Source organism: Hippoglossus hippoglossus, chromosome 10 (genome assembly GCF_009819705.1).
Source record: "Hippoglossus hippoglossus isolate fHipHip1 chromosome 10, fHipHip1.pri, whole genome shotgun sequence".
In the NCBI taxonomy this organism is placed as follows: Eukaryota; Metazoa; Chordata; class Actinopteri; order Pleuronectiformes; family Pleuronectidae; genus Hippoglossus; species Hippoglossus hippoglossus.
This window is the reverse complement of record NC_047160.1, coordinates 25,437,711-25,451,614: the sequence shown is the minus strand read 5'-3', so window position 1 is coordinate 25,451,614 and position 13,904 is coordinate 25,437,711. Positions and strand designations below refer to the sequence as shown.

At 43.0% G+C, this 13,904-nt stretch overlaps 1 protein-coding gene across 2 annotated transcripts in view; it reads left to right on the top strand.

The window, feature by feature from the left end:
- Positions 1 to 13,904, top strand: part of htr4 (5-hydroxytryptamine receptor 4) — a 103,705-nt gene that overhangs the window by 78,832 nt on the left and 10,969 nt on the right. The window contains exon 7 of one of the 2 annotated variants that reach the window (XM_034598298.1): positions 10,007 to 10,106. The exons of the other annotated variant lie outside the window; for it this stretch is intronic. Coding sequence (XP_034454189.1) covers positions 10,007 to 10,070 — 64 coding nt within the window. The 3' untranslated portion in view covers positions 10,071 to 10,106. The remainder of the gene's footprint in view (positions 1 to 10,006; positions 10,107 to 13,904) is intronic. 2 annotated transcript variants of the gene reach the window in all.

Sequence of the window (13,904 nt, the reverse complement as noted above, 5' to 3'; positions counted from 1 at the left end):
CTGGGATTAACACTAAGACAGTGAGGCGGTCGATGCCGACACGGAGCAGCTGGATGAACGTGTCAGATGGATTCATTGATCCTGACACTGATGATGACTGAATGGATCCTCGTCAAGTACAAAGCCCCCGGCGTTCCCCCGAGGTCGTAATCAGTCTCCAACCCGTCTGACTCGTGTTTGTCCAGCGAGAGTCATTCCAGGACACAACCCCAGTCGCTGCTTTCTTTTTGATTGGTCGACAGTTGGGTTTGCTCGAAGCGAGATGGTTCCTGGGTCCCTCCCAGTGTCAGCTTCCTCCCACAGTCCAAAGACATGCAGACTGGGGTTAGGTCGACTGGAGACTGGTGAAAGTTAGATTGAATGGTTGTTTATCTCTGTGTGTCGGCCTTGTGATTCTCTGGTGTCCGGAGTGGTAGATAATGAAAAATTGTTAACAGCTGTTGAAGAGTGTACAAATGATTATATTTAATAATTTAATTTTAGTTTTTGGATGTGGTCTTGGTGGTTTGTTGATATCACTGGACTCACTGGAGGCGGTTTACGTTAGATTCACTTGGTTCAGTTGGTTATTCTCATATTTCCTTGTATTACAGCTAAATGATGGTCAAATAAATATTCTGCTCAGACTCCGGTTGATCATTTTAATTAGTGAAAAGGTTTTTTATCACTTTCCTCAAGCAGCTCCTCTTTTCAGCCTCTGTCTCAAACACTTCACGTTTTACCTACCATCTCTTTAAGGCCATCCTTCTGTTGGGATTGGTTCAACTCTTCCCTCACTTCACTCGGCTTTGTTAGGGGGCGCTAGAGATGCATTCTGCAAGTGACATCACGATAAAGCAGAAGTATCGACCTGACGAGGTGTTTCAGGAGCAGAGTTCAGGATTTTAACTTCAAAACTCATATAACACACTAAGAAACACTTTTTTCCATCATAGTTATTGTGTCGCTGTTGTAACTGTGTTGCCATCATCATTTCTTGTAGCTATAAATCCATTTTACTTGAATCTGTCTCTATTTGGACAAAAGTCATTCTCACATGACCACAACAACTCTTAGACACTGTGGTGCAGCTCCTTTGAAATATTGTGCAGCTCAGCCTGTATGTGTATTTGTTCTCTGCATTCACACACGGACAAAAAACATGTCTACAGAAAGATGCCTCCACCTATCGTCTGCATTATCACCATTTATTTGTATTTCTGAGATTCACTGCAGCATATGTCAGTGTGCGTCAGGGGAAAGGCCGGCTGCACAAACAACTTTCTTCACTCACTGTTTTACTTTGAACTGTATATATATATATATATATCTGTTTGTGTAGTGTAAGTCAGGACGTCACACTGTGCAGAGCTTTCAGCGAACCCACCTGTTCTTCTCCTGGGGAAGAATCAATAGAACGGGATCTTAAACTGTCTTAAACAGTTCATCTTTATTGGCAACGTCGTGGTATGAAAGTCAAAAGCACAGCAGGGTGATCAACACCTTTGTCAAGATGAGCCAACGCAGTAGCATCTGCAGGTGTTGACCTTCCATAGCTTTATTATATTTGCTCCACAGATCGGCACATCCTGTCTACTGTGATGTGACCGACACTTATGTTTATGTGCCACATCTGGTGTGTGTGTGCTGCAGTTATAAGCACAGAAGGTGTGTTGTTTGTTCCCTAAAGAAAATCCAACCAAAGACATCTCGTGTCTAATCTGTATAAGAATGCAAAAATGCCTGAAACCTGTTTTCTGTGTGATGACCAGCAGGGGGCGACTCCACTGGTTGCTTCTATAGAAGTCTATGAGGAAATGACTCGACTATATGTCTCAATCTTTAGTTTCAAGTCTTTTTCAATACAGCTGATGTAAATTATGATAATTTAGAGTCAAACAGACCCTAAAGCACCGTATGTATTGGGGGCGTGGATACCGTGTGATTGACAGCTAGAACCGTCCAACGGGTGTAGGTGTAGTATCCTCCAGCTCTCACTCAGGCTCCACCCCCAACTCCTACAAATATGGATACTTCTACTTTTGAAAAACCAGGATGACGATGATATCAAAACGGCAGCTCACAAGGGTAATGAAACAGTGCGTTGACCCTTTTACCCTTTACACAGAAGATTGATCCCTCGCTTTCAGACATGCACTCTGGATAATCTGCTGACCTTCTCCGGAGGGGGCTGTATCTCCTCTTTCTCTGACCAACCCCCTGGTAAGAACTCAGGAGAATGTCCGGATGAGCACATGTGTGAGTTTCCTCCAGCTTTGTCTGAAAACGACCTAAAAGACGTCCAGGCTGTAAGAGCTGGAGCTTCCTCGGTCGGGGGCTGTTTCTGTTCCACCCACTTCCTCGGAGAGAGTTACCCTCCATTACAACGCTCTGACAGAGAGAGTGGAAGCTTTCAGCCCTGGTGGAAAACACACAGCTCCTGTAAAGGCTTTTAAAATGTCAGCTTGTCACGAGGCTGCTTCGTGCAGGAGACGCTCAGGACTGAGATTTGAAGTGGGACTAATTCAAGCCTGACACACTCACACACGTGTTGAATCCAGCTTCTCGCTGTGCTCTGTCATCAACAGAAGAAACTCTCGCAGGTACGAGCTCGTTCCTCCAGGGTCCTCGTGAACATGACAAGAATACAGGCTCATAAATACACGTACGTCTCTTAATTTAACGAACACAATGGCTGTGCAGGAAAACGCAGAACCAAGGTTCACGGTCCCGTTATAGAACATCCACGCTCCAGTTTGACCTGTGCTGTCCTCGGTTGCAGAGGACCACCATCGGCTGAGGACACGTTGGTTTGTCCGTCCTCTGGGGAAAAGGTCATGACTCGGTCGCGCGTTCACACACAGATGCTGATGAGGCCTATTGTTGTTGTTCAGCTGTGACTGTGTCTAACAGTGTGTGGCTGGAGGCAACATGAGACGCCTGCTATCTGGAAAAACAAAAAGATAAAATTAAATATGAAGCCGTTCAGATGGAAGCACATTAGTCTAAAAGATGATGTGGTGACGTTTAACGTGCAGCAACAAAATAATCAAGAATCAAGATGAGCCACCCTTCATGTCACAGGAAGATAAAATAACAGATTTATAATCTACAACGTGCTGTGAATCAAATTTACATCTTATCTGTCGCTGGTGAGTAGATCGCTGAGTTCATAAAACGTTGGCAATAAATAGGAAATGAACCAATAACAGAGCCCTGAATAAACAACACTGTCAAACAGCATCATGTTCAGAGTCAGTTATCACTGAGCATCAGCAGTTACCACAGAGGAGCCTCAGCTTCCTGTTTCATACCGGAGCCGCAGTTAAACTGGCAGATACGATCATCGCATCAGAGAACGAGATTTTAAAAGTGTCAGACGAGGGAATGAATCTGATTGAATCTGAGCTCGGATAACAGATAAACTCATTTATAAAAAAAAAACTGCTGTGGTTTTCCATCCATGACTTTTGAATTTCAAACGCAGCGTGAAAAGCAATTTAGTTATATGTGGTTTAACTGAGTTTCAGATACATAGATACTGTTATTAATACAATAACAAGTAATATATTGCGTGTGTGTGTGTGTAATTAATTACTTAATAACACAAAGTGCACATGTGGACATCACTGCATCTACATTTGCACCTGAAATGAGGTAATTTTTTGACTTTTGAAGGATTAAGCATCTTGCTTTGCTCAGGCAGTGACCGTCCACTCCACTTTGGAACAAACCACAAGTAAGGGTTTTGAAAAATAAGCTGCAATACACTTCTCTGTGTTCTGATTCATCGTCGAGTGAGGAAAACAACACATCTTTTCAGTTAGACGTCACAAAACCTTGTTGTCGGGTTTGACTCCTACGTTCTCAGCGGCACAGCATTAGCTGCCACTTTGTGTTTTATTCTTCCGACCTTTTGTTGTCATTGACCTCTCAAGTGCTTTATGTAAGAGAAGGTCAAGGATGGATCCACAATAAAAACACAGCCACGCCGTCACTGCATATTCAACACGCCTCTACATACCTTGACCTACACGTCAAAAGGTTTGAATCTCAATAGAAATAGCTGACCTTTATAATGAGTGTGTACATAATGTACACTGATGCAAACAAACAAAAATACAAGCATAGAAACCACAAATTGGATTCATACCCAAGGACACACATGAACATTCATGGACCCACACAAAGAAGATCTGCACACAAATAACTTAAATACGAAGAATTGTGGGATTTTCAAAATAAAAGCAGTATATTATAATAGAAACAAAGGTGATTCTGGGATGTGTTTTGCAAAGAACAGTGCAACAACATTAGTGAAACAAAGATGGAGACAGTGACAACGGAATATGGGTATTTGATGTTCATCTTGGCTGAAGTGAGAAGCAGGAAAACAGCTGTAAATCAGAGGAGAGTGTGAAGAGCAGATGTTTGGTTCATACACAGTTTGAATATGATGCATCAGGCCGAGCAAAGCATGACACACAATATCCTCCAGAGACTATTACAATAACACACACAATACTTCAATCCTCCAGAGACTATTACAGTAACACAAACACACACACACTCTGCTGATTGTGTTTAGTCTCATCACAGTCGTATATCCGAGGCCTGTCGCTGCTGAGAGAACAGACTGTATTCAAGAGAGGAAAGAAAGAAGGAGAGGAGAGGAGGAAGAAGGAGATGAGTGGAGTGATGAAGGAGTAGAGAGTAAGAAGAAGAGGAGAGGAGAGGTGAGAAGGAGAAGAGGTGAAGAGAGTAAGAAGGAGATTATAGGAGAGGAGGGTAAAGGAAGAAGAAGGAGGAGAGGAGGAAGAAGGAGATGAGTGGAGTGATGGGAGAAGGAAGGAGGAGTAGAGAGTAAGAAGAAGAGGAGAGGAGATGAATGAGAGGAAGAAGGAGAGGAGAGGAAATGATAGGAACAAGAAGAAGACAGTAAGAATGAAGAGAGGTGAAAAGAGTGAGGAGAGGAAGAAGGGGATTAGAGGAAGAAGGGGATGAGAGGAGAGGAGGGTAAAGGAAGAAGGAGAGGGGAGGAAGAAGAGGAGAGGAAATGGGAATAGGAGACACAGGGCTGGAGAGGTGATGCTGAGGAAAGAAAAGTCAGAAGGGGAGAAGTAATAAGAATAAATAATGCCAGGAGGAAATAGAGAAGGAAAGAAGAGACCAGAGGGAATGAATAAGGAAATAAGGCGAGGAAAGGAATGTGTACGGAAGATGAACAAGAAGAAGAAAAAAGTTACTGGCCTGGAAACACAGGAAATGAAATTTGAGCTGATAAAGAGAAGAAGAAAGACATGAGGGACAAAACAGGAGAGAATAAAGGTAGGAAGGTGAGAGGGAAGCAGGTAAAGAGATGGAGAGAAGAAGGATGACGAGGGGAAGACAAAGGAAGAGAGAAGAAGCAGGAAAGAGGAGAAAGGAAATGAAAGGAAGCAGAAGCTGTGATGAAATCGTATCTTCTCGTAACTTAGTGTTTGAGGTGCATGTTTCTCTTTTGAATGACACTCAGCAGGATTCACGTCGACGTCTTTGAAACGACTTGTGTGACATCACGCAGACGGCAGAGAGATGAACAAACACTCACTTTAAAACATCACTTCAAAGATGTACTGAACTATACCATGAATCATAGTTTTACTAAGTGATGAAACAGCTTTTGGAGATTTCTATGGAAACGCCGTCTTAGTGGGTGTTTCCCATGGCAACCGTTGAGTGACACCTGAGGGCCGGCGTTGCCTGGAAACACGTTAACTCATGTGGTGGACGACTTAATTAGGAAAAGGGTCTCGTGCACTTTAAAGCCTGGAAACTAAGTTAAGCTGCCTGTCACTTGTCCTGGTGAATGCAAAACCAAATGAGAAATGATGGAAATTTTTTATTATATTAGCTGAAGATTATATAGACTTTAAATAAAGATGGACGACGTGTCTCCACTTCCTCCCACTATCCAGAAATCAAGCTAAAATATCCCAGATACGAACGCTGACATCTTGAGCTGCAAGGACGTCAATCAGAGTCTGTGCTGCTGCGATCGGGTAAATATTGAACATGATAATAAATTAATGTGATGTCATGTGCCATATTTTCAACTGATGCACAATGATCATGCATCATTATATCACTTTATTGCTCCTGCTCCTTTTTAGATACTGTAAATAACTGTTTATGTTCATGAACAACACACAAACACAGGGTTAGACACACAAACACAGACACACAAACAGAACCTCTGTGACAGACACACACAAACAGTGAAACACTGAAACACTCTGCACTTCAATTAAAAGATAATTGTTCTTTCCGATGGAATCAGTTCAGCGATTCTAACTTCTGACATAGAACATTAGTCGGTTTAATTATATCTCTGCATCTCGTTAAGAAGAAGATTATTTCCATGTGACGAACGGATCTGATTGGTGCAGCGGAGGGTGTTTCACTTCCTTATCGGAGCTTCTTCTATGGAACACGTGTCCTGATGTGTCCTCGCCGACAGGAAACTGAGTAACTGTCGCAGCGAAGACATGTGGAGCTCGAAGCGAGAGTCAGAGAGAGAGACGCAGAGAAGAGCGACAAGATATTAATATGAAGGAATGAACCATTTCAACGTTCTGCAGTGAAACACAGAAAAGTTTCCTGTTCTCTCTCTGCAGGTTTTCACCCGTGAACATAAACCTCCTGTGTCGTTGTTCAAACTTTATCAACTCTCACAGTTTTCTGTTTATTTCCCAGTCCGATGGATTTTTTATTCATTGAGTGTGAAAATAACAAACAACATAGTTTTGTGCCAATTACAATAATTCAGTTTATTCCTCTTTGACCCTGTGAATGAAAAGTGGAGCTAATTAGTCTCCTCTCCCCTCTGGTCGTTATTTAGATTGACAAGGCTCAGAGATCCATATAAGTATGATGAAGTAAACAATTTCTATTGACTGACAAAACCTAATGACTTTAAGTTTGCTTAGATCTATTTGTTATTATGATTATTATTATTATTATAACATGACAGCCTGATGAAAACTCAGCTCTGTTCTGTATCTTTAGATTTATCTTTACTTTTAAATCTGATTCAAGATGAAGTTGAATCGAAGGAAAAACTCATTCAGATAATACTACTACTACTACTACTACTAGTACTACTACTACTAATAATAATAATAATATTGAAAGCACAGAGGTAAAAAATATATACATACTTTCTACTTTCAGATTCAAAAATGTCGAGTGATTGATTTTAAAGTGTTTATTTGTATTTAATTTGAATGTTCGGATCTTGATCTTGAAATACTAGTTAGTTAAACGTAAGTCTATAATTTTTAAACTTAATTTCCCTGTATGGTTTTGGAATCAGCTCCTCAAACTCAAAAAGCCTTGACTCACAGAAAAAGGACCCGAACGCCGCGAGGCCACGAAACCCTGAGCTCCGAGTCGGAGCAACACGTCCTCGTTGTGGCAGAAGTGATCGTCTCTTTGGTTTTCACCGAGCTCTCTCCAGCTGGGAAGATTAACTTAGGCTGAAAGTGTACAGCTGCTGCTCAGACCCCTGCTGCTGAGTGGAGAGACTGGAAGGGACTCACACATTACAACACACAGACATACCAGGATGCATACGTCCAGTACACGCACACACACACACACACACACACACACACACACACACACACACACACACACACACCTTCATGCATCACTTCCAATGTAATCATACAGGCCAGCTGGATAACCATATACAGCCAACACACACAAGTGCTCAAAAGTGTGCGCTTGTGTGTGTGTGTGTGTGTGTGTGTGTGTGTGTGTGTGTGGACTGCATCCTCTTACTGAAATAGACTAAAGAATCTTAAGACAAATATTTTACTTGACCCAAAAAAGGATGTGTGTATTTCTCACTTATGGAAGATCAGGGGGATTTGAACTCTCCTGAATCAACTCCTACATCTTGTTCCTGTTGTTTCTCCACAAACTGCTCGTCTTCACTTCTTTGTCAAACAGCTTCGTCTTTTCTTGTCAGTTGTGTCAACTACAGACACTTTGATAATTATCTGATCAGCAGGAACTTCCTCGTTTGTGTCCTCAATTTGTATTTACTAGCAGAGTTTATTGATAATAATAATAATGCAACATGGAGCTTTCTCTTCTGGAGCTGAACATTTTTATATTTGAACAGATTACAGTTCATATATTTACCTTTTTTATCCCATTTGAACAAATGTTTGAACGAATGTGACAAATTTATGACATTTTAAAGTCATAACAAACAAAGATCCGTCTACAGTCCTTCCAGCAGTTTAGAGTTTGTATCATTGTTCTTAGATTTCTATCAATCATGGGTCTGAAAAAGTAAAGTTAGACCCAAAACCGGTTGGAAAGAGCCGTCGTTACTTTTCCTGTGTGGATGAATTTAGGGTCTCGGACAAATTTCGTTCCAATATGAGCAAGTCAGAAATATGTGTTAGTCTGCATGAGGCTAAAAACATCGTGCAGATACTTTTTCCCGATATGTCTTTGAGAAAATGTGTTTAACTTTGTTCTGTAAAATTTGTGGACTTCCTTGTAGTTGTTGTTTTTAGTTTCCTCCTCCTCCGCAGCAGCAGCTCTTCTATGCTCCTCTTCTCTCCGTCTGTAATTTGTCCGCCTGTCTGTCCACCAGCAGTTTTACTCAGTTCCTTGGTTCCTGATAAAGTGAGCTGGGACGGGGGGGTGGGGGTCTTGAGAGTCTCGCTGCTCATTATGTCCACATGGCTGCTCCTCGTCCCCGTCAGCAGCCGACAGATTTGGGTCGAGCTCATTAGCCTAAATGTCAGATTTGTCCAAAATTTCATGGCCACTAGCCGAATATTTTGAAGTGGACATGAAGCTCGTGTGTGAGACTGAACAAGAAAGACAACGACCAACAGGGATCAAGAGCATTTAACCATTTCCACTATAAACACATTACACATTAATATTTAATCATTTAATCAGCTACACAAATGGATCTGATTTGACCTTTGTGACGAAGGTTCAAATCCCGTTCTCACGTACCGAAGCAGAAACTGTGGACGTGGACGTTTATTCCAAAAGAACCAAGCCCTGGAACCACATCTCGAGATGAACGATCACTTTACACCAGAGGAGTGGAAATGCTCAGCACGTCCTCCAGCTGCAGGCCCGTGTGTGTGTGTGTGTGTGTGTGTGTGTGTGTGTGTGTGTGTGTGTGTGTGTGTGTGTGTGTGCGTGTGCGTGTGTGCGTGCGTGTGCGCGCCCCACATTGTTTGATCAGCTCATGATGATGATAGAAGTTTAATCAAATTTTCATTAGTGGTGATGCTCCACGTTTGTTCCCTAATTATAATTCACAGGACACACACACACACACACACACACACACACACACACACACACACACACACACACGCAAACTGGGTGTAAACTAACCTTGTTTTTCCCTTTTTCTCTCCCTCCGTCCCTCCTGCTCTCCCTCTCCCTTTCCTTCATTCCTTTCTATCCCTCCTCTTCTTCCTCCCTTTTTCTTGGTCCGTTCCTCTTCCTCTTATTTATCACTGTGAATTCTATCCTTCCTTCCTGTTCTCCACTTTGATCGCTTCCTTTCTTCCTTGTATTTTCCTCTTTCCTTTCTCTCACCTTTCATTTGCTCAATTGCTCTTTATTTGTATTGTTCCATCGTCTTTATTTCCGCTGTTTGATCTTCTTTCTCTCGTTCATCCGTTCTGTGCTTCCTCTTCTTCCCTCTCTTTCTCTTAATGTGCATTTTATTGGCCTAATTTGTTTTTGCCTCGTGCCTTGTTTCTCCTTTTTCACTTTGTCTTTACGTTATTCCTCTTCTCTTGTCTTCTATCGTTTATTCTTTCATTTCCTTCCTCTCTCCCCATTTCCTTCTCTTTACCTTCACCGTCCTTCTGTCGTTTCTTACGTCTCTTTCACTGACACCTGCCACCACTCGTCTGTTCTTTTCTCCTCTCACTGATTTCCTCCTCTTCCTCCCTCCTCTTCCTCCCTCCTCTTCCTCCTCCTGTCTCTCCAGTGGCTGCTCCTCTGCCTCCAAGCTCCTGCTCTGGTTCTGCAACACCAGGCCAGTGCCTGTCTAGCTGCTGTATGTCTAGGGCGTCTCAAGGCTCTATCAAGTGAGTCTGCTGCCATTCACACACACTCACATTCACACGTGTGCACACACAGGAAGACACACACACACACACACACACACACTGGGGTCTGGATGTTACAGCTGTTAGCAGAGGCGTCCATCCAGATGTTTGCTCGATGCATCTGCATGAATATAAAAAAAACACAGATCAAACATGTTCTTTTACATCTGTCTTCAACTACCAACTTTCAGTCTGACTTTCCGAGTCTTTGAAACGTCAGCGTCTCTTCTCATGAGAAGCTTGTGAATACCTCAGTTTACACAGTGAGAAGGAAAGAGAGAACGGTGGGGGGTCAGTGATGTGAAGATGATGACAGAGACAAGACGGCTCTGACAGTTTCTGTCTGCAGAGGAAAAACATTGACTGAAGTGTGTGTTTGTGTTTTCACGTGCACACAAAATGTTTCGTGAGGGTTCTCTCACATTTAACTGGTGTGTTATCTGACTCTGTGTCTTCAGTTCTTGTGGTGAACTCAGACACAGAGAAAGCGTTTTGTCTTTTCAAGATGGACTGACCACGTGGAAACATGGATTGATCCTCTGACTGTGTAATGTTATTGATGCAGCTCCTGTCCAAGGAGGCACAAGGTTAAAAGTTAAGTGCTTCCTCGCAGACGCAAGGGAACGATGGCAAAGCTCTTCAAGTTAGAGAATTGATTTTGTTCGTTCGATTTTGAGAATTCCATCAACAAGGGAAACCTCCGTCACATGCTGTTTCCTGTGTTAATGACAGCTTTGAATGCGTCAACCAAAAGATGCGTGACTTGGTCAGTCAATAAGTGAAGACATTAGCAACATGCAGCTTTGAAGGTTTTAGTCAAATGGACATATCAATAAAGCCAATAGTTAATTGATTAATTGATTTTCCATGAGCTTGGTCGAAGGATGTTGTAGGAGCTTGGAGGCAGATTTTATTTAACATTGTGTTTTTCAACAGTTTCACACTTTTCCCTGCAGTAATTCATAAATCTTGATGAAAATAAATTAGGTGATTAATATCTATGATGTGTGTGTGACATTCGGTGCAGCTTGATTGAACATGAGGGGACTTTTGTGCCTTGGTGGAGGAACGAGCTCCTCCCAGTGCCGGTGCAGGACAGAAACAGCTTTTTCAAACTGACAGATGTGTTTTTATTTATGACCATAACCTCTGAGGAGCTTAAACCACTGGAAGAAAGACGTCCTGCTGATGGACGCTTCGGATTGCAGGGGTCATTCTGCAAAGGCAACAACAATTTCTTGTTTTGTGTAGAAAGAGGGTTAGGAGGACGGGGAAGGGAAGGAAGGAAGGATGCAGGGAGGATAGGAAGGATGTGAAAGAGACTGATGGGGGTATTTGTCGTTCACTTGAGTCTCTCCGCTCCTCCCTCGTCCACTTGTTTCTGCTGCTCAGGTCTAATTACATCGCTCCTCCACACTGTTTGTCTCCCACAGGCATTTTAAATCCTCCAGATCCCTGGGTACACACACACACACGTGCGTGCGTGGACACACACATTTTGTATATTTTGTCGACACGGTTTAAATGGGCACATTAAAAAGCATAAACACGATTCAGAAAGAATGCTGGATATATAGGCCATAGCATAGTGGTATGACAAGTATGTACTAGTGTGTGTGTGTGTGTGTGTGTGTGTGTGTGTGTGTGTGTGTGTGTGTGTGTGTGTGTGTGTGTGTGTGTGTGTGTGTGTGTGTGTGTGTGTGTGTGTGGTAGAAACAAAGTATTTACCATGTTTGCACAAACGCAGCTTTTGTTTTCCACCGATTTTCAGCTGACATGCAGAACTCAATGTTTCCTAATGTTTGCAAACCTGATACTTTCCTCCGCTGCTCCGCTGCTGCTGTTTTTTTCCGTTGTGATTTTCATTTGGTCTCATCCTCATCCACTCCAGACCTCTGCACACAGCACAGTCACTTTCAATTCTCCAACAGACAGTGTGTCAGAGAAAATCACGATAATCAATCTGTGGACGTGAGCCCCTGACGCCACGTGGATATGACGAACATCTTGACAAACGCCGGTGACGTGAGATTCGGACTCGTCAGCCTGGCGCAGATCTCAGCGCCATTTTCAGAGCTATAAGTGTGAAAGGTGTCATAGCTCTTTAAATGGTACTGCTGTCTGCAGTCAACTGAGCAGCCGCCTGACGTCCAGCGACACCCCCACTGGGGAGGAAGAGGATTCTGCTCGTCTGTCGTCTCTTTGGATCCAAAGGTGGACGGAGGCATCAACCAGCATCATTACTTCATCTGAACTCCTGGTCTCTATCGTCGTGGATCAATAACTTGTCATTAAGGAGCTTGAAGGAGAGAGATCACACATATTCAGACTTCTATACTTGATGATTGGTTGTATTTAGTTGGAATGGCCAGTGTGGGGGGGTGATGTGGCTCTGGAATCATAAAACTGTCGTCGAACACCGGGCATATTTTTACTTTTATGTAGAAATAGGACGTATCAGAAGCTGGGATGAAGGAAATACAAATAACAATAAGTTGTATTTAAGAGCACTTAATTAAATAAGCACCTATTTAATATAATATAGTAGATGATAGCAGGCTGTGATTGGCTAATTGGCCAAGAATCTTCCCTCATGAAATAGGATCATAAATAAACTTAAGTGATAATCAGATTTACTTCAGGTTGCAAAACTGTGCACAACTTAAGATATTAGAATAATTATATTGTATATATGTAAGATGGAGGAGCTGCTGCTGACCCTCATTAACTGGCTGTGACACTGTGACACTGTGCAAGTTGTTTAATGGGACAGTCTCCACATCAGTCCACATTAATCCCTGTTACAGTAAAGTTCCAGTGGAGCTTTGGCCTCCATCACTTCCTCGGGTTCTGCAGCTCAGATGTGCCCTCAGCTCGAGCTGCAGGAGAACTGGTGACGGGAGTGAACACAGAACAAAGGTGCGGTGGGCAGATAGAGTCGTCCTCCGTCAGGAACCACATTAAACTGGCCAGGAAGGATTTTCACTTCCTAATTGAATAGACTGGATGTGTGGGGGCGGCCGCCTCGCTAACTCTGTTCTGTTTGTTCCTCTCTCCGTCTCACACAACTCGGCTCTGTGCAGATGAAAGACGGCAACACCCATAAACAATACACAGTAGTTCATCTGGCTCACATCTGCACACACACACACAGACACACACACGATACGATCCTGCTCCAGCTGCTACATCTGTCTGTAAATCAGTCAGTTTATTAATAACTCAAGTTAGCAGCATCACTTTGGTCCAGACGTGCAAATGTTTTTACAAACAAGATCACAGAAAACAGTTTATTGTTATTTACCCCGTTCTGTGCAGCCGACATGCATCCGGACACAAATAACCTTTGGTTCCTCAACCCGACAACATGTGTGTCTCTGACGTCAAAGTCTTTAGAACCGCCATCGAAGACGGTCCTCACGCCACACGTAGAGCAAAGTCAGTCAACTCCTGTGGTCAATCAAATGGACTCAGATGAGCGACTGACAGCGATGTGAGCTGTCAATCTCTTCCTAATACTGGTGACAGAAGAAGTTGAGCAGCGCTTAATGTTTACATCTCGTTTTCTCGGCTCATTTCCGTTCAGCCGATGCGTCGACGCGGCCGCTGGAGGATGCAGTGCACGTCAGGTCCGCTGATTAGAGACACAGCTCATGTTGTAATACCTGTGGCATGTTTACGTGACGTGGGCGAAGCTCTGCAGCACTTTCTTCTCACATTGTCCAGGGATTATTTTTAGGACTCGGCAACGCAAACAAGAGTTTCTCCCGACAACAC